Genomic DNA, 24,738 nt, shown 5'->3' on the forward strand with positions numbered 1-24,738 from the left:
ATGGCAACATTTTGGACATTCCCTCAAAAAACTATTCAGCTCTAATCATACACAAACAGATATACAGTAGGGGAGAACGGGGTTGGTTGTCACACGGGTTGGTTGGCACACTCGTTATATCTCACCACCAGAGGGCGCTGTCTCTCAAATTGGGGTATTGACATTTCCAGAATTAGGATCAGAGCTCACCTACATAGTCTTCTCTGGAGTAAGACAGCTGAACTTAAGGTGAGAGGACTTTTTGTGTTCTTCATGTCAAATTGTAAATATTCAGCTCCTCAGTGTTTTTCTTCTGGCTTTTAAATGATGGGTTTATAGCAAAACAAGTGTTACCCTTACAAAGTGTGAGGGGAAAGCTATAGTTCAGATTTTTATTAGCTAGCTAACTACTTGTTAGATGGTTGTTAGCCTTGATGCTAGCAAAAAATTCCAATTGGGGTTGGTCGTCACATTCTCTATGTTGGCAAAATCAGTGTGCAGACCCTACATTTGCCATCACTGTAACTCAGGCAGTGACTGCATGTAGCCAAGTTTAGTAGGCCATTATTGTTAGGCCTATTTGTTTTGTTCTTTATGTTGTTATATAGGCTGGCCTAAAGATGTGTTTCCTGTTCATGTTCCTTGCTCATTTTATGTTAAAATGCATTAAGTTATGCAGGCCTATCACTTGTCAGTGCAATTAAACTTTCAAATTTAGTTCTGCCTTCTTGCCTTTTTAAAAAGATTTTTCCCATTAAAATACCATGTGACACCAACCCCATAGTGTGTGACAACCAACCCCATAGTGTGTGACAACCAACCCCATAGTGTGTGACAACCATCCCCATGATTGGGTTGGTTGTCACAATGTGTCATAGTGTCTTTGATAGTTAATTACCTCTTTGTTACAATGAGTTGGAAAATGAGAGGGATACACATTTCAAGCCAACGCCTTAAGCTTCAATTTAATGTAGGAATGACTATTGAAAGATGTTTTGATGATGAGCAATCATCAAAACAGTAAAAAGTTTGACAACCAACCCCATTCTCCCCTACATAATGTATATGATATTCTTTCATATTTGAGTATTCTAATCTGTCTTGGTGTTTTGACAGAAAAGTAATGCTATTTGCTCTACTCGTTTAGAAGTGTCAAATATGCATATCTCAAAATCTGGACAAATAGAATAAAACTACTTGCATGGCTGAATACCCCTGAAGTTATTTGTGTGAAACCACCCTTTAAAAAGGCTGTGAGATGGTTGGCCTGATTCAAGCTGGGCTTTATATGAAACAGCATGTTTATGATAATGAGGATGAATGCACGAGCTAGGAGCTGACTGGAGCTCGGCCCTCATTGTCCTTGTGGCTGGAACAAGCACCTTGGGGCCACGCTCTTTATGATAAATGAGTTGTCCTGCAAATAAACTGCAGTTATTGTCCAAGCTCAGCAACAGTCAGCGAGGGTGAGCAGTGCTGGCCCTGTGCAACAATAATGCGCAGTGATGAGCCAACTCTATATTCTGAAATACACATCACAATAATGAGCTCACATCAAGCTCTCGTAAAACAGAACTTAATCATTCTAGCCACGGTTAATCAGCGAGAGGAGAACCTGAAGGTGTTTGATCTTTGTGGAATAACTTAATCTATTCCCCAGTGCAACATTAAATACAAATCAGTTCTGAATGATCCCATACAGATAAAGGATTTCAAACTTCTGGAGAGAGACAAAATGATTAAGTGATTCTCAGAACAACATTCATCAGTGTGTTGCTTGAGTAATTGCAGAGAAGTATAAATAATTAGAGAATATGTTTGTGTCCTGTAGCCTTATTGACTACAGGAGGTCTGATTTCTGGGAAGTGGTAAGAGAGCGACAGATTATCATTAGGATTGGATATGAGAGTGAATGAGACTGAGGTTAGCAGCACACATGCAGCACATGCAACTGCTCTGAAACGGCAGCACTTGGTCAGTTCACATACCGGACTTTACAGAAAAACTGAAGCGGTCTGAAAAGAGTTCCACGACAGATCTCATTTCTACATCGACATGAACACAGAGAGAAGATGGAATGGGTTCAAAAATAAAGTCAATGTAGATGCTGTGGACATTCAACAAACAAGAGCTTCGGAAGGGAGAGGGCTTGAGGAACATGCAGGACACAGACAGAGCTGAAAACATTCCAAAACTGGAAAACAGGGAGTCTTAAAAGATGTCAATCAAACCCTAACAGCTCTTACACTGCTGCGGGATCCCATGGTAATCTGGGTTAACTGCCAGTATCAATTGGGTTCAATAAAACACAAAGTGCATAAGAAATAAACTTCCTAAGTGAGCTTAATCGGTCCTAAAATGTTAGATCTGACATAACCATTGTGTGCCTTAAATAAATGAAGACTCTTTCTTTGCAAGTGAGTTGTAATTTGACAGACAGCTAATACTACAAGCACTTGTTCAGCTTTAATATCATTTCATGTAAACTTCAAAATAGAAAATCACTGGAGGGATGTCACAGTAATGTTTTCCAGAAGCCAATATAGAGAACAGTGATATCAAATGTCTGCATGCAGATTTGAGGACAAGATTTTTTACATTTCATCCACTTGCTTTCCTCAAACGTACCATCACATGCTACAGGGTTCCATGTTTTGTCATTATATGTTTTCAGTCTATGTAAGTAGACAGACATTATTAGGAGCATGTAGATGTCACAGACCTCTCCACCACTTCGATATCGAAACAGAAACGTTTGTCGATGGAGTCTGTTTTCCTCCGAATGCAGGACTTGAGTTTGAACATCTCTGCGTGGTTCACGACTAGCCCATTCTAAAAATATAAGAAGCACATCCAACAACAATAAACACATATTACAATAAATAATGACAGAATATTCAACGCATACAGAAAGCATGTACTGTGTGTAAGCATGTAATATGTTATGTGTACATAGTGTGTATACATCTGTAATAGTTGCCATATTTTATTTTATTTTATTCTATTCTATTTTTCCTTTATCATTGCTATTATTATTGTTATTATATTTTTTAACTATGTTAGTACACTGTTGTATTCCCCTGTCTCATGTTGTAAGCTGCTGTAACAAAAGAATTTCCCCCAATAGGGGACCAATAAAGTATATCTTATCTTATCTTCTTATCCTATTGGAAAATGTGAAAACTTCATGTATCTAAAAACAGTTTGAAACAGTTAAAACTTAATGATATTTCTAACTTTTCTACACTTCTGTATATACTTTATTATTACTATTATGATTATTATTGTTATTATTGTTTTATTCTATTTTAATGTTTTTTGTTTTTTTTAAGTTATATTTTTGGCCTTTTTGCCTTTATTTTATAGGACAGCTGAAGAGAGACAGGAAGTGTGGGGAGTAGAGAGTGGGGGAAGACATGCAGGAAATGGTCGACCGGCTGGGAATCGAACCGGCGAGGACTGTAGCCTCTGCATGTGGGGCGCTTGGACCACTAGGCCACCAGCGCCCCATTTAATTGAATTGTATTGATCTTTATTTCTATTTCTTTCTTATTTTATTCCTTCTATTAATATTTTGACTTTCTTACATACTGTTTATAAGAGCTATGTAATATCTGAATTTCCCTCCCTGGGATAAATAAAGTATTTCCGATTCTGATATGATCTTTCTGAACTCTCAGGGCCTGATCTACTAAGATCCCAAATAACGAGCGCAAATTTGCATGTGCAAACTATAATATCGCACGTGCTATAAGTGGTCGTGTTGCGGGTGATCTACTATGATTGCGTGCGCAATTGATAACAAGTGCAAAAGTGGTGCAGACCGCCCTATATGCCTTCTTCTCGCCACAGTGACCGCAGCCATTTGTGAGTAACGCTGTGCCAGTTTGCACCTACCTTTCAAAACGTGCTAAATATAGACGCAAAAACACCGCCCGCTATCCGCTTCAGGTTTGATAAATCAAATTGTGTGTGCTAAATGATTACCTTTGCATCTCCTCCTCCCAGTATTTTGCGTGTTCTGATAATCTACATGTATTCTGCGTATTCATGAAGGCAAATACGCTAAATGGATAGCGAGTGCTATTTTGTGCATTTGACAGACGCAATCCTTGGTGCTCCCGGTTAGTACATCAGCTTTGCGTGCACTATAAAGTTTGCACGTGTTTTTATACACGCAAAACTTTAGTAGATCAGGCCCTCAGAAAAGTTTTCATCTGTTTGAAAGTATATATGCATTAACATAAAGTGACACTGTTGGGAGTTTGTTGTGTACAAACAAAGGAAGCTAAACTTTCTCTGTTAAAGATATTTTCATCCCTTGACTTTCCCTTTTTTGTTATTTGTGGATTTAGCTATCTTTGAACCATTTCAGTCCGCCTCGAGTTTACGAGCCTTTTGTTTTCTGTGCCCAATTCACAGCTCTGTCATCTTGACTTTTTTCCCTTCTTTCCCCCTCTAGGTTGAGAAATTCTATAAACCTCAAAGGGAATCTTTGTTGCACCCACCCGGATTAATCTTGCTCTGTGTCTTTCAGCTTTTATCATTTGTTTGTGCTGCTAATCTAAACTACCTGTTTCCCTGCTGACTTAGTTTCAGTGTTGCTCATGGTGAAGGTCTTGCTGCCTTTCTCATATGTGCAGTAGTGACGTGTCCATGTGCACCCCAGAGGACCTAGGACAGGGTAAAAAAAGAACAAAATAGCGGTTGAGCCAAAATATTTTTCTCTGAATCCCAGGCTTCTGGAAAGACTTCAGAAAATCAATTTGCAATTAAAGTGTGATAAATCAAAAGTTGTTTATCACCGCTGATAAAAATCTACCATTCGGGTATCTCCCCCCCTTGTTTGAGAGCACATCAAAGTGAATCAGTAAACAGGATGAATTATGAGCTCTGTGTGAGAGAATCTTTTCTGCAGAGGCCTGGGAGAAGTCAAGACATGTTTATGATGATGGATGTAAAACCATGCATTTAAAAGTGGGTAGGGGGGTCTGGCTGTGCTGGGAGCCCGGCTGGAAAGACTCACGTTTCTCCTGGACGTACAGGAAGCCTTCCATCGTCCACTGGCCTGGGGGTTTATAGTCCTGATCTGCAGATCTTATCCTCTTCATCAGCTTTTCCACTTCCTGCTTGGTGCTCACAAAGTTGTTCCGTGTCTGCGCAGAAAATGAAAGATTGGATTACAGTTTCATTAACAGAGGGAGACTTGATTTTTCCATCTTAAAAATACCTCTTTTTTTCACCCACAACAAGGAATGAAATGAGACAAATAAAGGAAAAGACAAATATTTAAAAAATGTGGAGTAGCCTCCACTTCTGTTTTTTTTTTGTAATTTAATTTAATTCAATTATTACTATTCTTAAGTTTATTTTTTTAAATCAGTGCATTCACTGCCTTCCATTTTTTTCTTTGTTTATTTGATTATTATTTATTTATTTATTGATTAATTTAAATATTTAGTTTATACTACTTTATCCATTATTACTGTATATTATTTAGAAAGAGATGGGAGGGCTGGGGGGCTTTTTTTCTTTTTATAAAAACTAAACTGATTGTTTGTTTTTGTCCTGTTTTTTATTATTATTATTTTCTTTCATTTATTTTTTTGTCTATCTGACTAACTGATCATTACCTTATCGTTTATAACTATTATGAGGCTGTTTTTTCTGTATGTCAATTGTCATGTGCTTTGGTGTTTTTATCATGAGTGTTGTTCAATAAAAAGACCATTGAAAGAAAAGAATGTTTCATATTTGGGCAGCTTTAAGAGAACATTTGGGGAAAGGATTACTGAGAAACTGGCAAACTGTTAGGAAATACAGATACACTCAATACTTAATAATCTAAATTTAGTGACGATGATCTCAGAAATCCTTTTTTTTTGGGTCTGAAAAATAACAAGATTGTTTCATTTCCCTCAGTAGCAAGGAGCTGAGACAGTCTCACCTTCTCCCACTACCATTAGAGCTCTCTGTATCTTCAGACATGTACTGAGGGTCAGGCAGTGGAAACTGTCAGGGCAGTGATGCTGACATTTGAGGTCAAAAGAAATTTGGGCCCTCAGGCTACAAGTGGAGGGGCCATGGTGAAGGAAGGCGGGGGCACGGCTGCAGCTGTAGTTTCACTCCCAAATGTCCCTTGTTTTTTGGACACATTACCATTAAATAGCCTGCAGTGACTCCTTGCAACACAGCATTCTGAAAATATTGATCCTCTGTGCAGCAGAGAATCCCATTTCATCACACAGCTATCCATTTGTGAAAACTCAGCTTGTTATGTCGTGGTATGATAAGCTGCAGAATCTGATTACGAGGCTGGTTGCTTTTGTGTGCAACCCCTGAGGTGTGGAGACTTACGTTCTGTAGGTTGAACTGGAGCTGCTGTTTGTATGGCTCGAATTCATGAGCCAGCTCGTATCCTTCGTGGTAGAATGTAAACAAACCCTGAAGAAAGGCCAGGAGCTGGATAAGGAAGAATATTTAGAACTGATTTACTGACTGAATAAACAACACACAGCTTGATTACAATTCACACCAGAGAGGACACTTTAATAAGAAGCATTGCAACTTTAAATTTCTATGTTGAAAAGCAGATGCTGTGATGACTTTCTTAACAACACAATTACCATTTAGTGTCTCTAACACATGGGGAATAAAGTCTGTTGTGATTTATCAAATAAGCTTCCAAAAGTAAAGAATTTGCTTTAATTCTGTGAGTCACACCCTGTGAATAACCACTTTTGGAGTAAAACTATAATTTCAGTGTAATTACTGCATTGTCAGTAAAAATGTAATTAACTTCCCATTTAAGTGGATTCTAGTCTGTGAGATAATGAAGTAGCAAATCTGACAAAATTAAGTGTGATCATGTTGATGCACTGAATATTGCACAGGAGAGGAGAGCAAAAAAAAAGGAGCAAGTTTTAGAAAGTTTTAGTTCTCTAAGGCTGACACATATTGATTTTATTTCGGTATAACAAACAGTATTGTTAAAGGAAAGAACTGATCCCTTCCTCACTACAGAGAAAGATGAGAGCTTCTCTGAGTCAAAACCTCAGACATAACCACTGATTCTACTTCTAAGATGAGACTTGTTTGTCAAATATTCAAGGATGTGGCATCTTCTCCGTGCCCAGATTCATCACAGGCTAGGCTGAGCCCTGTCACTTCCCACACCACTACCTGGAGCCTGGAGATTTGCATTTCTGGCCTAAGTTCTGGGTGACCTGCCAGTGGAAATATAGCAAATGGGAGTGGGGGCTTTTAAGACAGCCACTCTGCTCCCATCTCACGTTCCCAGACATTTAACACCTAAGAGAACCTAACGTTTCCTGGTCACTTCCCCCTCCCTAAAGATGTTAGAATTGACTTCACATATCTGTAAGGGTGAGGCTTTTTACAAAGGCTTGGATTTATGCTTGCACTTTGTCTTGTTTTCTTTGACAACAACCACTTTATCCAATTTTACCCACTACCTCTTCTAAATGGATCGACAATATTGCAGAGACTTTGTGATGCACATGACAAATATGAGAGAGTGTACAAGCCTAGATGTATACCTGTGAGAAATGCACTGTAATATTGTGTCTTCACTCAGGAAAAGATCCAAGACACACTTAAAAAGCCACTTCCATTAGCAGTAAGTACAAACATTCTGTGCTATTTCGAGTGTGTGCCATTTAAACTCTACTTCAACTCTATACATAGTAAAAAGGCAAAGCAATTACTGGATCTTCAATATGCATTCAGTAATAACTAAGCACAGAAAAATGTAAAGAGGACACTTCTCTTACCGGCTCTACAAACTCAAATTTCTTTTTTTCTTGCACTTCTTGTATCTTAAAAACATACTCAAGGGACGCATCATAAAAGAGTTGTCTCTCCTTATCAATCTGCGTGTCGGCCTGAGGAGGAGGAGCAAACAAACCAGGGTTAGAGCCATAACAAAGACAGGAGGTCAAACAGGGTCAGCACTGTGAGGACAGACGGTTAATGTTTAGACCAACACCTGAAAACAGAGTGTGCAGAAAGAGCAGTGCACAAACAATAAGGAGACTCTCATCTGGCTGTAAAATAGCATTATTTAAAGACATGTTGGGGATAAGAACATTTGTTTTGCTTTTTTACCTCCTGCAGGTATGCCTCCTTCTTTTTGGATGACAAGTTGAGGTGTCTCTCGAGCGTGGAGTAGTATTTCTCTGTTTCCTTATCAAATTTCTTCTTCCCCTCCTAAAATGGTCCACAAAACACATGACAGGCATAAACATTTCCACAAGTGTGTCAGGCATTCATGATGTGAGTGTGTGTGATGAACTGCCACTAGATGGAAGTCTCACTACAGGTTCATATGGCATCTGGCAAATGACGTCTTAAATTCCTGTCAAAAGATTATTACAGGTCATAAAAAATGACACATGGCTCTTGTAATGTGGTGTAGACAATATCTGAATGGTCAACAAAGACTGTGATAAGATCAAAAGGACTTCTCTGAAATATGTTCTGTTATCCTCACATTGTCCAAGCTGCTCACAGAAGCTCACAGAAAAATACAGAGCAACTTAAATCATCAACAGCATCATGCACTTGGCACTGTGACAGACAGGACTAGCTGGTTTCTGCATTTTCCTTACTTCTAATTCTCCACCTGCAAAGACATGTCAAGCTCTATAGTCACACAGTGTCCCAAAAGGCTCAAAGGAAGGAACAGGAAATGGGCTTTTCATGCCAGATGCCCATCTATAAAGCATATGGATGAAGTGATCTAACATTTCACCCCAAAGAGATTTACTCTGCAGGCCTTAATCAAACTCTGCCCGAGCAGAGAGGACCTGTCTGTAAGAGGGCATTCAAGTGGCTCATCTTCAAGGCTGACCTCTAAACTAAGCTTTGCCCACTTAATGCCCATCCCGCTACGCAAACATTCATAAAGGGGGGAAGAGCAGAGACAGAACAGAGAGGGGGTGTGAGGAAAAAGCCAATGTAACCAGATCCTGCTTGTTTGTTTTCATTCCCATGGCCCTGAAATTTAGCAAGTCTAATCTACTAGCTACTGATATGACCTAGAACAGTGTTCTGCCTCAGCAACCCCCACAGCACTTAACCACAGTGGAAGAACTCACCACAAGACACTGTGTAACCCTCCTACATAACTATAACAAGTACAGCGCAAAAAAAAAATCAATAGACAATTTCATGTAGTAGCATCTTATTTCCATCTTTTCTGTCATGTCTGACCCAGGAATGATCTTTTCAGCAGGAGGGAGGAAAATCAATTGTTTATGTGCCCACTATTCAGAAAAATAATAGAAATTTAACAGGTGGATAGAAATATATTCAAATGATGAAGAATGATGTTGCTCTGACAGAAATACAAATGACACTTATAGAATTTTTTTTTTTCTGCCACTCTGACTGCTGTTGATGTGACATTTGTGTGCAGGCAACTGAGGCCCACACATTCCCACTAGCCCTGCACAGACATATGCACACACACTCACGGGTGATCACATTAAATCTAGAGCTTTAGGTTTAGCTGAGCCCTGTAGTAGGAAACTCACCCCACACTACTGACCACAGCGAGCATACTAAAGCCTCCTCACAGACGACCTCCTCTGCACCTCTGTCACACGTGCACAGAGTGGGGGTGTGACTCTGAGCTGCAGATATCTGTGAGGCAGAGCCACCCTTGTTAAGACACCTAAAGTGCCTTGCTTTGTTTTGATCCGAGCCGGACGTGTATAAACTGGTGCGATCGGTAATGATACCCTTGAAGAACGCCAGGTGTTTGTTGGTTTGCCCATGCAGCGAGCACACGCCCACCCCAACCCCCCTGGATATGTTTGTGCAATCTGAGAGGAATATGTGCAATTTAAATGGCAAAGACTGCTAGAGAAGAGAGGGGGAGCAGTGAAGGCATAAAGGCTTTGAAGCCAAACACACGGTGGCAGAGGACATAGATGTGGATAGATATATACCCTGAAGCACACAAGTTTCTGACACAAACTAATGCCAGCGCCCCCGAGTAATCATCTGGCAGGGAATGGATGGAGCCCGAGCACTTCCCAACACTCTGAGGTGCACAAAACACACATGAACCCCACCACTTGGGAGATTTCCTCATCTGATTGCTTTGTTCACGCTCATGAATAAATCAGATACAGGAAGAGAATATTCTGATGCAGATTCCTCAGTAGTGGGATTTCTAACTGGCAAGCCTCATGGTGCTGTTAAAAGCTCTTTGATGGCAGCTCCAGTATAGGTGAGTTTGCTAATTGATAATGTAACATTGCAGGGAAGAAATTATGAGAAACTGCAGGCTGCTTTCTTCTGGTTTAATATTCTCAGTTTGCAGAAGGATGCTGAGAAAAGGCAGAGAGATGGAAAGAGGAGTATTTGGAAGCATGCCGTAGAAAGCAAGTTTGACACCGGCCCTAAGAGCCCGAGGCCCATCATGCCTGTACCTCTCATCACCATGGTTACAGATGTAAGCATCAAGAAAGGTCTATGTTTGAAGAACTACAGAGATCCCACAGTATCTCTCTACACTTCCTCGTCTCTTCAACACCTTAGGATTATAAAACATTCATGGCTAGCGGTGTGTCACATGCAGGATATTTCCCTACACGTAGATTTTAAATGAAGCTCGGAGCAGTGACATGAAAGGGGAAAAATTGTGCAACCTATGTCTGTGAGCTCATTAGGGGATGGCTAATTGGAGCAAGGGTCCAGGACGGCGATTAAGTAGCAGTAGCCGGGTTATTTTGATGCTCCACCACACACGGGCTGGTCTCACCTCCACAGGGGAGAACACAAGGCTTCAGTCTAGGGTTCAGTTGCTCTGCTGTAAAGCCAAACGATGTTTCCCTCTTTACCTGAAATCCCACTTCCCGAGGAGACAAGCTCAAAGTCGGCCAATTAACACAGAATAATTACAAACATCTGCTTCAGAGGAGTTGAAAAACAAATATCCAGACTTCTAAATAAGCCATATTTAGTGTGTGTGTGTGTGTGTGTGTGAGGCAAACTGCAGGGCTTAGTCAGGAAAATGAGCATTTAATAGTGCTCAATTTGAGCCTGACACATGGTATAAGAAATCCAAATTTGTTTTAAAAAGTATACAAAACTCCTTACATGTACACTCTGCTGGTGACAGACACATGTCCTCCTATATGAACTGAGCCTTTAAGTCTGAACACACTGTAGCTGCTGGAGAATGGGTGCTGATATCTTCATAAAATAACCTTCAAAGGATTCTTTTTTTTATGGCGCAGAAAAGGTTTTGATAAGCTCTGCATGAATATACATCTTTACTGTATCCAATAGCGATGCCTTAGGCTTCTCACTGTCAAGACAGATCATCCTAAACCTTTCTCTCACCACCTCACCAGGAAGAGAATGAGAGAGAAATGGCAGCATGAGTCATCAGGAAGTTTGGAGATCTTTGTTAAGATGAAACATCGGTCAGGGTTGTTTGTTTTGGACGATGGCGCTGGTCAGTGCTGCCTTGGATGTGCCTGTGGCAAAGCAGCTTCCTAAGAACACCCCTTTTATATCTGATGCATAGACTGTATAAATAATGGACGTAGTGACGCCCCCATGTTTCTGAAGCTCTGTTTTGAGGTCAAACGGCGGCGGTGGCGGCCATATTGGAAATGTTGAACTCCACATAACTTCTGTTGAACAAGTGTGAGGTAAAGAGGCGGACTTTGAGCCTCCTAGCCCAGGGGTCCCCAAACTTTACCATGCCAAAACCCCCCAAACAGCATTAGCTTCTGGCCGGATACCCCCTTTGCAAACCTACAGACAATGCTTCAAAATATGTAAATAAAAAACATCAACTTTTAGAATGTATTTTCTTACTTTTATTCACTTTTCAGTAATTATTACATTTGTTCAGCATAGGAAATTATTAACAAACGTGTTGTAAAAAAAATATATATGAAAAAAAATTATTAGATTCATTTTTTTTCCCTTTCCTCCAATTTTCTGAGGCTCCCCTAGCGCCCTCTGGAGGCCCCCCACTTTGAAAACCGCTGTCCTAGCCAACAGTTACAGTGATCCAGCCTGTCAATCAAGTCAGCTGTGCCTCTCATAATGGAAAACTTGCAATCTTAATATCTTCGAAATTGAGGAGTTGTGACAAAATTCACCCCTGTACAGTGCGTGCCGATCCAGAAATGAGCTATCCAGACTACACTTGTTTTTTGTACCAGGCTGTAAACATGTTTATTTCTGCTGTAAAGATCAGCTTTTTAGAATTGGTGTGTATGTGGTTTTCTGTACTTCCAGAGCCAGCCTCAAGTGGACACTTGATGAACTGCAGTTTTTAACACTTCTGCATTGGCTTCAAGTCTCACAGCTGGAGGTTGCAGCTTGATCTGAGGTAACAGGAAGTTATCTGTTTTCAGCATCAGGCTGGCAGATAAATGATGTGTGTTAGTGTTAGTTTTTATTTGAATAGACACTGAAGTTAAATATTTATCAAAACCTGAGTCCAACAACTAAAAAGTTTCATTTGCTTATGAAGTTTAACTGTTGGCAAGTACTGTGTAAATATGAAGATAACTTTCAAAACAAATCTTTATTATTAAACCTGCAGAGGGGGAAGACTGACAGGGAAGCTTCCCCACAGAGACAGTCAGAAGGGAGACATGAAATATAGGCACTCAGTTTGTTGCTCAGTGACTGCTTCAGATCTGGAGAACAGCAAACACGCTGCAAGAATATACAATAAAACTTAAAGCCGCTATGTCACTTTATCCTGTGAAATGACTCCCCGGAGTAAGTGACTGTCAGTTAGATTACAGTCCCAAATAAAACTGTCCTTCAAAAATATGCAGAACAAATATAAAAACAGGAACCTCGAAAGTCTAAAAGCAACCATTAAATACTTGATAAACACAACAGTGTGGAATTATCCCAGAGAACCAATCATCTGCTTTGAAGGTGACAGCTTGTAAATAGTAAATAAACTGTTGGGAGATGTTTTGTTTCTTTGTTTTCTAATTTAAGAGTGCATTAATTATTTCAAAATATTACATAACAATACACAGCACTCCTGAGGTACAACACTGTGAGCACTTCCATGAATTAAAGTCAATTTAATACTCCTGTTTTCATGTTTACTAATTTCATACATGTTGCTTCTGCAAACAACAATGTATCAGAAAGAAGCTGATATATATTTGCAGTGGATGGCTGCTGGCTGCCTTCACACAGGTAAGGATCGACCTCTCAAGGTCTACTTTGACTGCCTTGTGAAATTCTGGTGATCAGGAGGAAAAAAGTAATTACCTTCAGAAAGATTCTATAATAGTGTTTCTGCTTTATTAGGTAGGGCACAGTGGAAAGTGATGAGACAGACAGGAGAATAATGGAAAGAAATATATTAAACGTGCTCACCTTGTTCAGGCATTTTGTTGTTTGTGCAGCTAGCCTAAAGTTAGACTCTGACTTCACTTTTCAGTGCTGTCACTTTAACTCACTGATAATCTGTAAGCTTTCACAACATGGTTTGCATATCTGCAGTAGCCTATATCAGTTCTGCTTTGATCATCTCCAAGTGCTTGGACTTGTGCCGTGTTTCAGTACAGATGGTGAAACGGTGCTGTGCATAGTAACATTATTCATAACCGGTGATCCATAAGCAGTGAGAATAGTTATGTAAGTACTCCAATAAAAACAGGAGAAGAGTTTGGTTATTGGATTAAGAAAAGATAATGATTGAATTCAAATACTCAACTTTAAGGTGACATATTATGCTCTTTTTCATCAAAATATATTGGTCTAAGAGGTCCCCAAAACATGTCTTTAAAGTTTATTGCTCAAAAAACGCTTTGAAATCCGATTTTGGTCTGCCTGTAAACCTCTCTTTTTCAGCCCTGCTCAGAACAGGCTGTTTTATGTGTCTGTGCCTTTAAATGAGAATGAGCTCTCTGACCACGCCCCCTCAGGAAGTGGATGTGGCCTCGGCTCTCCAGCACGTTGATCTAATGTTTACATGTTGGCTGAATATAGATGGCTGCTCACAGACCCGCGTTACTTCAACCCTCTGAATCTGATCCAGAATCTGATCCTGATGGAGAGGCGCCTGCAGCAGGACCTTTCTGAACGATTGGTCACAGATTTTGTGTTTCTTGTTGTTTTGTTTGTCAGTATGTCGACGTGTGTCTTACGTCATGTAGCTATGTGGCTATGCTAACTAGCGCTAGAACTTTTCCATGAAAAATAAAAATCATCCACTAGATCTTCAAATCTGCAGACGTGGGGAGTAAAACCGACCTCTGTGTTTATTAAGACAGCCTACAACTAGCATGCCTCCCTCCTAAGCTCCTTGTTAGCACACGTGTGTGCAGGGAATGAAAAACGGAGGAGGAGGCTCGTTTCAGCACACATTTACAGAGGTGGAGAAATCAAAACAGGGGCAGGATGGATTTTTTTCATTTTCGGGGGGGGTTTGTAGACATGCCAGGGACACATATTTCAGGTAGAGAACCATTAAAAAGTCGATTTTGCATGATATGTCACCTATAAGCAATAAGTATACAGCTTTTACAGAGCACTGCCTGGTGGTATCATCAACACTAAACTGGATATCATTGATAAAAAAGATTATAAACATAATTTCAACACAATTTAACTAGACTTAAATTCAATGGATGATCACTTCTGCCAAGCCCACATTTCCAGTGGTGAACACATTGTAAGAAACATAGAAGAAAAGTCCTTCAGTCATGCGCTGCCTGTTAACCACAACATCCCAAGGTTGATTAAAGTATAAAAATATACAGTACATATTTCATGATGGAAATGCAGCCCACAGCTGGTGTTCATATCTCTAATTGATGCCCTTTACTCCACCGCTTCCTGGTAAGCATATTTTGAGATTTGATAACATGAAAGCAAATGTCATTTCTGCCTCTGGAGACAAAAAACTAGCCAAGATCTATTTGAGCGATGTCCCTGCACTCTTTGTAGGATGAGGCTCAAATTATCAGTGGCCATCTGACTCCCATCTGGGCCTGTTAGCACTAATTCTACACACTCAGCTAGCAGGGGGCCCCCTATGGTGCCCCTAATGCTGAAGATCTTTGCAGGAAGTATAATATTGTCAAAAATTTCCGAGAGCAAGGCTGCCACCCACCAGTTTGACACCCCCTGGTACTTTCTTGACAAAGTGTCCCCGAGGTCTGTTTAAATTTCAAGGTCTTAAAAATGTGACAGCCGACAAACACTCAGAAATAGTGTGGAACCAGCTTTAGGCAGTTTACCTCCAAAGGTTCAGAAAAGATCAACACCACAGCCCCTTACAGCAGCAGGGTCTGTGTGAGTTCAGACCAAAAGTTCAGGTCTAAGTTTCAGCTGAACATTTAGCAATTTGGCAGATAAAATGGGAAGACGCAGTAAAAGTAAACAGCAGAAACACTCTGAAACCAGGACATATTTCTGTTCCTGTTTTCAGTTTTGGAAGCATTGTTCTCCGCCTGGGAAGTCAACAACTTTTAGCAAACAAAAATGCATCTGAAACTGCAAAGAAGTGTGACAGTAATTTCACTTCTACATCTGGCTTTGGCAGACAGCAGCACACATGGTGACTGCATGTCCCAGCGACAAATCAAGACGGTTTGGATTTTCGTGGCTTTCCTCAAAGTTTATTTGTTACATGCTTTTTTTGAAAGTTTCATTCCAAAACATTTGGTTCTGCTTTGTGTAAAACAAGACTGTGCCTAATATGTCCTGTAGTGTTGCAGTCAATCTGCTGGTGTTTCATAGCCATGGAAGTGTTGTGCTTGTGCCTAGGAAGCTGATACACTCACTGGGATTTACTCTCAGTATACCCAAATAAGGCAAGAGCTCCCCATTCGTCCATGTGACGTTTTTTCGGACATGAAGCGCAGTAACTGGAAGGGTCAGACAGCCTGCAGATCTCTCTCAGATTCTCGGAACAGTGGAAAGTTGCTCAGCCACTCGTGATGTCTGCCTTTTATCTCACTCTAGTTGGGCTAATGTTTGGTGTGGGGGGTGGGCCCGAGGAGGAGAGAGCCATTAGGAGGAAGTGGTCGGAGGATATAAGAGGTAGTGGGAGTGACGGGGGCTGTGGCTTTTAAGAAACCATTTTATAAACATGGAGAGTCAGTGCAATAACACAGAGCGATGAGGTGGGAGAGAGAGTGAGAGAGAGATGGCAGCGAGATGTGCCATTTCATTATAGCAGATGCTTTTGATAGTTGAGACATGGAGCGACAATAGTTATTCAGTCTACCCAGTAAAAAGGAGTGTGAGTGATGTTCACACCTAAGCACCGAAAAGAGAAATAGTCCCTTCACGTTGCAGCCCGGCTCGTAGAAGGACACCAATACAACACTGAGAATGACTTCTTCTTCTGCAGACCAGTGGCTGTCAAGTTATGTAAAACAAATCGAGATGAGAGGGAGTGTGACTTTGAGGCTGTAATGTTCCACACAGTGGTTGGAGCTATAAAGATGTGCAAATGATTCACAGAGTGGAGTGTCGAGTTTGCAGTGGACTCAGAAACTCAGTGGGAGATCAGTGTAAAGGCAGCTCGTTCATGTGTGATCTCACCATGGGAATGACCACAAACAAGCTGCTCTGCTTTCATTTTATGCCTTTGCGTTGGCCAGGAATGAAAGCATGGCTTGTAGCAACAAGCCCACACTGTTCTTTGCAGTCAACGCTGACTTCAACAACGTAGCCACTGTGGAACCAGGAATTCCTTCAAGCAACACTCTGCAGAACCCCACTGATAACCCTCTATTATATCAAAAAGGATATGAAGGTATGCATTACATGGAACAGAATAATATATGCGATCACAAAAATGGTCAATTTAGTGTATTAGGTAACTTAAAGTAATCAGACTGTTGAAACTGCCTTGCAGCTTGATCCTGCAGAAATATCTTTGGAGGGAAAACTAGGATTAGATGTTAACCCTCCTGTTATGTTCGTTTCTCTGGAACAGCAATAATGTTCCTGGGTCAATTTGACCCGGGGCATATTCAATTATCCAAAAAATCCCAATACACATTTTTTTTAATCTAATTTTGAACTCCACTACTAACCATTTAAATCAACATTTAGTCCATTGGTGTTCTTTAATTCTCACAGATCATGGTTCAATTAGGATAACTCACTCGTTTTTCATTCAAATTAATGTTAAAAGTTTTAAACGTACCTTAGAGAGCCCTAAATATAAATGCAATTGTTTTACATGACATTGATTTTTGTTTATTTTATTTTACATTTTGAATTTATTTTTTAATGAAGTGATGTTGATGAAACGACACCTCTTCTGTCACATGCTGCCCAGATTTTTATGCTGCATTTAGCTGGTATGAAAGGTATATATTGCCTAAAATAAACTTTAAAGGTGACATATCATGCAAAATCAACATTTCAGTTTCAGTTTTCTGTGTCATACGTCATAATGCCATCCGGTCTGTAACTGAAGTCAGAGCTCGGAGCTTGTTCAGCCCATAGACTGTATAAAATACAACTCAACTCCTCCTCCGTTTTTCATTCCCTGCACACGTGTGCTAACAAGGAGCTTAGGAGGGAGGCATGCTAGTTGTAGGCTGTCTTAATAAACACAAAGGTCGGTTTTACTCCCCACATCTGCAGATTTGAAGATCTAGTGGATGATTTTTATTTTTCATGGAAAAGTGCTAGCGCTAGTTAGCATAGCCACATAGCTACATGTTTGTAGCTGTGTACCAAGACACACGTCGACATGCTGACAAATAAAACAACAAGAAACACAAAATCTGTAAGTAACGCGGGTCTGTGAGCAGCCAACATGTAAACATTAGATCAACGTGCTGGAGAGCCGAGGGGAACATCCACTTCCTGAGGGGGCGTGGTCAGAGAGCTCATTCTCATTTAAAGGCACAGACACAGAAAACAGCCTGTTATGAGCAGGGCTGAAAAAGAGGGGTTAACTGGCAGACCAAAATCTGATTTCAAAGTGTTTTTTTTGAGGAATAAACTTTAAAGGCATGTTTTGGGGACCTCTTAGACCAATATATTTTGATGAAAAAGAGCATAATATGTCACCTTTAAAAAGTGTCAATTTGACCTGCAACATAACAGGAGGGTTAAACACTGTGACACAGTTACTTTATATTTTCATGTTTGCTATTTACATAAAAACAGATGAAAATGAGCAGTTTGTAAATGGAGTCAGTCATTCATTAATGTGGTTTTTCAAGTCTAGTATGTCATTTGTAAATTGTAATTTATGTTGAGCTGTATCAGAGAAGCAGTCCTCTCTGGTTAGAGAGGTCTGTCACATAGACAGTTCAGTTCTATACGCCACCTTTAAACAAATACACACTAGCTCTCCAAAAGAACTGATGGCCCTGTCATCTCACATGTCTTAATATCCTTTAAATATTACACTCGCAGACTGACAGCTTTGTTTATACCCCCTATCCGTCTGATTAAGTCACTTGTCTTGGCAGTGTCACATTTTGCTTTTAATTAATGATTTACATACTGTGGGGGAGATGAAGGGGGTGCGCATGAGAGGCGAGGATGTCAGAACACATGAAATACCCTCTGCTGTTCTATCACTAATTGCGTGTGTAGGTGGTCTCTTACCTTTGCAGCACCGATTTGCTCCTTCCGAAATTTTTCCAAGGGAGTAATCAACACGTCATCTGCATTCTGAATCTGAAAAGAAAAAAATTAAGAATAATAAGGAGGAGGGGGGAAAGATGTCAGACTGAAAGGTGGGATCTGACCTATTGTAACCTTCTGAATAATTCAATATGACTATCAGAAAGAGAAATATCACAAAAACTTTTAATCTAGTAGTCATTCAGTTCCATTATAATGGCCTCGCTTTACAAATGTGCCAGAGAGAGTATGACACACAGGAAATTAAGCACCAAGAATTATCCATTCCAAGTCAAATACATATGCATTGAGCCCAAATACAAGGGGAGGATAGAGCAATCACATTCATTAGTATCTCTTAAGCCTGTGACAATGAACAATGTGTGACTGTGAGGTACCCAAAAGTACTGCAGAGATAAGAGATAGAGCACTCAACAATGGCTCTGCTAGATAGAAGAAAATGAAGCCTTTTTATGGGAGCTGTGAAGCACCAGCATTGTCAAATCTCGCTGAAATATGACACAGCACAGCAGATAAAGGAGCTTTACAACTGCAGCCTGCGATGCATTTAAATGTTCGAGGCACGTCTCCACATAGCGGTGACCTCTCCTGCGTCATACAGGAGTAAAAAGGTCTCTCTCATGGGGCCTCTACCTTCTCATTTAAGACAGAAACAGATCAGGTGAGATGTATCGAGCCAATTACAGCCCACGCTCAATTGTTGCAATCGAGCGTTTCAGAAAAGGTGCCATTAAGGTGCCTCTGAATTTCCAGCGGATGGGCTTCTATCCGCTGTGATCAGATGACATCAGACTTGTGGGGCCGCTCTACAGGAGGTGCTGTCGAGGATGACACGGCTCTTAGGCTGATTTAAGGTGTTGTTCTGTGCGGTGAGTGTGTGTGATAAACTGAAGGCTCAGCTCTATCATACATCCATGATACCAGCACTAATTTAGAGGTGTGGGCTCAGATGGACTATCTGCTACAGTGCTCCGAACACACACACTGTCTTGGGGATGGTGTTTTTGTTTTGAACCATTAATCACAGTGTATTTTCATTGTCCCAAAATAACCCTGTCAGCTCCGTCACCCAACCAGAACGAGTGACTTCAAAAGAAAGCTGCAATCTCTCTGAGCCTGAAATCTTCCCTCATCCTTTTACATGCAGTGCTGTGGGATGTCGTAAGCCTGTTGAGTAAATTTGTAGCTTTGTTGTAATAATAGACTTTAATTAGACAGTGATATTTGTGGTCCTTCAAGTACACTGATGTTTCACATGGGAAACCATAATCTAGTTCAGTTGTCGTGGTGGTTACACGATATTACAATTACAAATATTTGCTGACTAATACTGCGTCTGCAATCACTGCTGTCTATATAATAAACATCTCTGTTTACCCCACAGGGAGCACTAAACTGAGAGTTCAGACGTTCTGCATCATAATTTTACAGAAGCAATGTGGAGTTATAATCATTTCCTCATTTAAATCACAAAAAGTATTGCACTGATTCCCGAAAAAGGCTGTACATGCCATGCATTGACATCACTATCTAATGGTCCATTTTGGTCATTTTGATTTTACTATCAATGAGGGAACATTGTTTGATAATTAAGGGTTCAAAAATCATTGGACTAATGAGGGAAAACCTAGTAATAAGCCAATAATGAGACCCTGTTAATTAGAGCAAAAATCTGCAGACTGGGGGGCTTTTACTGACACATGGGTTGACACTCACATCACACAGTTACAGTTTTAGAAAAGGTCACTGCTGTCATCACGTCTACTACATGTTGTGGTTTAATTGGGAAGCCACCAGTTAATTTATAAATAGGATCCTTAACCTTAAGCAATCGGATGCTTTTTATAAATATGAATGTATGTGGACATCCCAGTGTTACCACACAAAACCTGCATGAAGTCCACCAGCAGATGGAATTTAAAAGCATCACAGAAGCATATGGAGGAAAAGCACTTCTGCAAGATAAAACCAAGGCAATTTGGTTAAAAGTGACACTCCATTAGGAGTGTAGAGGACATTTGGCGGTCATCAAATCTAGCTCTTATAATCCTCCAGTCATCCTGTTATCTACTGTGTCAACAGCAAGAATTATTCAACTCTGCCTCCGTGATAAAGCCATTTCCTCTGTCTTATCGCCTATGCTTTCAGTGAAATGGAGACTACAGTATCCCCATGCTTTAAATGTAAATTTTTAATACCATTAGTCTTTTTGCTTTCAGTTTAATGGACAAGACAATTAAATATAGAGCACTATAAGCTTTTAAGATTAGGGTCTAATATTCAGAATTGAATAAAAGCAAGAATGGGATCATTCTTTTTCTCTTTTTTTATTTGAATAGGCTTGGCTGTTAAATACAATGTTTTAAAATCAAATTGGATTATATAACATGACATCTTATTATATAGTATTACTATAACCTGTCTTAAAATGAATTCTGACAAGAAATACAAAAAAAAAACTAGATTTCAATTGTTTAAACATAAACAAACAAACAGCAGAGTTTGTGGCACAAAGCAAACATCATATCCAGACTAGTGCAGAATATATAGGTCGTAATAAGCATGTCAAGATTTGAAATGCTCATGATTTCAGATCAGTCTGGATTATTAATTTCCAATAAGCTGATTTAGATATTTACACTTGAGAGGGGCCAACTTATTCCAGACTCAATGGATTACTTTCAAATGGCATTGTGCCGAATGCCGTCAGCAAAAGCCTCTCTAAACAGGATTAAATCCATATGAGCGAGCACAGTGTGATGCTTGAAAGGATGCAATAGCGCTAAGCAATTTCATTACCAGATACGGGGAGGAATGTCAATGTGCTGCATTTCCCTTGCTCTTGCTTTTGCTTTTTACCAGTCCAAATATCTGAGGGATCAAAAAGTCTAACTCAGGGGTTAATGTGCGGAGGCAGATCAGGATGCCGCTGAGGTCAGACCAATTTCAAAAACTGCAAAGTGACCAACTGATGTTTGCCAGTAAAGTCTGTCAAAAAACATCTTAGGACTTCTTAAATGAGAGAAACCATTTCAAAAGTGTGAAATGACATCTCGTGGTCTCTACCTATTCATCTGTCCTCCCATTCAAATGTTTTTCCAAAGCTTTTCAACACATTACAGGTTTTTAAATCAGATATTTCCACTTATATTGAAAGTAATAACTGACTGAGTAATAACTTCTCCCAGGTAATCTGTTGTTAGTGTGACACTAATCATACCTCAAATTGTCAGAAAAATGTAGTTGTTTTTCATCCTTCACTCTCAACACTAGCTTTTATCAGCCACATTCCATCCTGGGGATTAGCTTGTGGATGTCTGTTCCTATGCGTATGTCTATAGGTTATAATCATTGAAGCATTTAACAGTGAATTGCTTGGGCTCTCTGGTTACAGCATGCAAGTCTATAATCCATTGGTATAGAACCTTTATGGGCTTCATCCCCATTCCATTTTAACAATGTTCTTCTCACGATAAAAGAAAGCTCAGGTCGCCTGAAGCTCTGCGACTTCACAGCAAATCAAACTCAATCTCTTTGTACATAAGTACACACCACTACAAATATGCTGGTCTGACTTTCTGTGTATTTATTTTCGCAGGTTGGAGAGGTGTCATAAAAGCTTGCCTGATCATTATTCTGCCCTATCATTCAAAGGGAACAACATTTTTGTGTTAGTAATTTTTGCTCTCGCATACAATATCCAAGCTAACGTTGATCCGGGCAGAGAGCAGAGTTTGGAAAAGGCACCAGGGCTTTTACAAGTGGGTGTTTAATTGGTCTGTGTGTGCCAGTTAAAATCTGCCAACTTTAACAAGTTTGTAAATGCCTCTCACAGGAACAGGTCAAATATTCACCGACAGCCTTACATCTGAAGAGGAAAATAAAGAGAAAGGCCTTTCTGGGATATACATGAAGCACAGCATAATGCTTTTAATATGCCCTATTTATATTGTTAAATTACTACAACTGATTATACTTTTATATACTTCATAAAACGATTATAATAGTACATCTACTTATATCTACTTTCATATTAACAATGTAGTATGTGGTGGCCAGTAACAGTTTATTTTCCTCTGTTTGAGTCTGTCTGTACAAACATTTTGCCTCCATGGAGACACCTAGAACTTTTAAAGTTATCTTTTTTGAGAATTTTCACCTTTAATGGACAGGACAGCTGAAGAGAGATAGGAAATAGAAGAAAGAAGAAGAAGAAGAAAGAAACATACTTTATTAATCCCCATGGGAATAAATTAAATTTTACCACTTGTGTTATTTGGGAAATATTGGGGGAAATAAGGGTGAAAAGTGATCTTATCAGAGCAAAGATGGGCCTGAGTAACATCATTTAAGAGAGCTTATATTATACTTATATTATAACCAAATAGCTTACGCTGCAAGCAGAATGATAATCATAGAAGTAAAAATGATACGTTTTAGAGTAAGGTTTAAATTTTCGCCTTTAATGGACAGGACAGCTGAAGAGAGATAGGAAATAGAAGAAAGAAGAAGATGAAAGAAACCTACTTTATTAATCCCCATGGGGGGGAAATTCAATTTTACCACTTGTGTTATTTTTGGTCATGTGTCAAGAGGATCCTAGTTTGAGGAATCAGGTCAGGGACAGATCAGGGGTCAGGCCTACACAACAGGTAAGCCCTTCCAATGCAGGAGCATCTAGACCATGCTGGGAGACCCGTCCTTGGCCAACTGACCGTAATAGACCCCAACGACAGGGTCCAAGGAGATGGTATAGTAGGGGAACGAGGGGGGAGGAAATACTGGGGGAAATAAGGGTGAAAAGTGATCTTATCAGAGCAGAGATGGGCCTGAGTAACATCAGTTAAGAGAGCTTATATTAAACTTAAATTAGAACCAAATAGCTTACGCCGCAAGCAGAATGATAATCATAGAAGTAAAAATTATATGTTTTAGAGTAAGTTTTAAATCAAAACTAGTATTGCATAGAAGTAAGATTAAGACTTAGTGAGTGAGAATAACAAAGTGTAGAGACAGAGAGAGTGTCATGCAGGCCTGCCCGTCTGTACACATGCAATAAGCCTTGCATAGGTCTGCCTGGAGAAATGGCTCACCTGCAATAGCCTTTCGCAATCTGCCAGGAACTGCTCACAGCAAAAAGGGGAAGTTAGGATAAAAATAGCCTCACTGCCAGTAAAGTGGATAGGACAGGAGTGAGGATGCTGCCATCAACCAGCGCACCCTGAGCAGTTGGGGGTTCGGTGTCTTGCTCAATGGCTTGGCAACCAGCTACCCTCTGGTTGCCAAGCCTTGCCCCTATGGACTGAGCTACTGCCGCCCAAATGTGGGGAGTAGAGAGTTGGGGAAGACATGCAGCAAATGGGTGAGGCTGGAATCGAACCTGCGACCTCCAAGACGAGGGCTATGTACTGTATATGGGGCGCGCTTAGACCTCTAGGCCAACGGCGCCCTGAGACACCTGGAACTTTTAGAAGAATGACTCAGATGACTTAGAAGTTTGGGTCTGAAATAAACACAGAAATCTTGTGAATCATCTGTTAGAAAAGGAATAACCTCACAAAGGTTGTCTTTCAAGCTTGAACCATGAAGAGATCTCCTGATGGCATAGTGTATAAATGTATCTTCTCGTAGTTACAGTGGCCTAATGTTTTTAGACAGGGATTACATTTCCCAGTCAGGTCTTCTCTGAAGTTTAACTGTCATTTGTAAACAGTTAAACTTCGGCAGCAGCTGATTTGAAAGTAAAATGTTGACAGTTTATAAGGTATCAAATCCAGCAGAGACACAGAGAGGGTAAAAGCAAGGAGTTACTTTAACGAGGGGATGGTTGAGCTTCTGAAAGGGATGACGTGGGTGTGTTTTCCTTCCCTGTAAAAGAATCAGCACCTCTTTGTCTTGAGTCACATTACAAGTAATAATAGCCAGCAGCATCAAATCTAAATAACAGCAACACTCACACCAATAACCACAGCGACAACAGCAACCTTGGCCTCACACACTGCAGTAGGTGGAAGCCCACAACCTAATAAATGTGTTAAATGAATAATAAACATTATTACCTTCATAATCATGGCAGAATAAAACCTCCTATTTCCTGTTTATGGT

At 40.1% G+C, this 24,738-nt stretch overlaps 1 protein-coding gene across 4 annotated transcripts in view; it reads right to left on the reverse strand.

Moving 5' to 3' along the window:
• LOC117824922 (rho GTPase-activating protein 42) overlaps window positions 1–24,738 on the reverse strand; it is a 72,209-nt gene that overhangs the window by 10,794 nt on the left and 36,677 nt on the right. For 2 of the 4 annotated variants that reach the window (XM_034700427.1, XM_034700426.1), the window contains exons 4-11: window positions 18,595–18,666; window positions 8,107–8,208; window positions 7,773–7,883; window positions 6,337–6,441; window positions 5,006–5,135; window positions 4,553–4,653; window positions 2,702–2,811; window positions 1,968–2,024 (exon numbers count right to left, since the gene is read on the reverse strand). In XM_034700427.1, coding sequence (XP_034556318.1) covers window positions 1,968–2,024; window positions 2,702–2,811; window positions 4,553–4,653; window positions 5,006–5,135; window positions 6,337–6,441; window positions 7,773–7,883; window positions 8,107–8,208; window positions 18,595–18,666 — 788 coding nt within the window. The remainder of the gene's footprint in view (window positions 1–1,967; window positions 2,025–2,701; window positions 2,812–4,552; window positions 4,654–5,005; window positions 5,136–6,336; window positions 6,442–7,772; window positions 7,884–8,106; window positions 8,209–18,594; window positions 18,667–24,738) is intronic. The other 2 variants (XM_034700429.1, XM_034700428.1) reach the window with 1 other exon arrangement.

This window comes from Notolabrus celidotus, chromosome 14, assembly GCF_009762535.1.
Source record: "Notolabrus celidotus isolate fNotCel1 chromosome 14, fNotCel1.pri, whole genome shotgun sequence".
NCBI classification, from domain to species: Eukaryota; Metazoa; Chordata; class Actinopteri; order Labriformes; family Labridae; genus Notolabrus; species Notolabrus celidotus.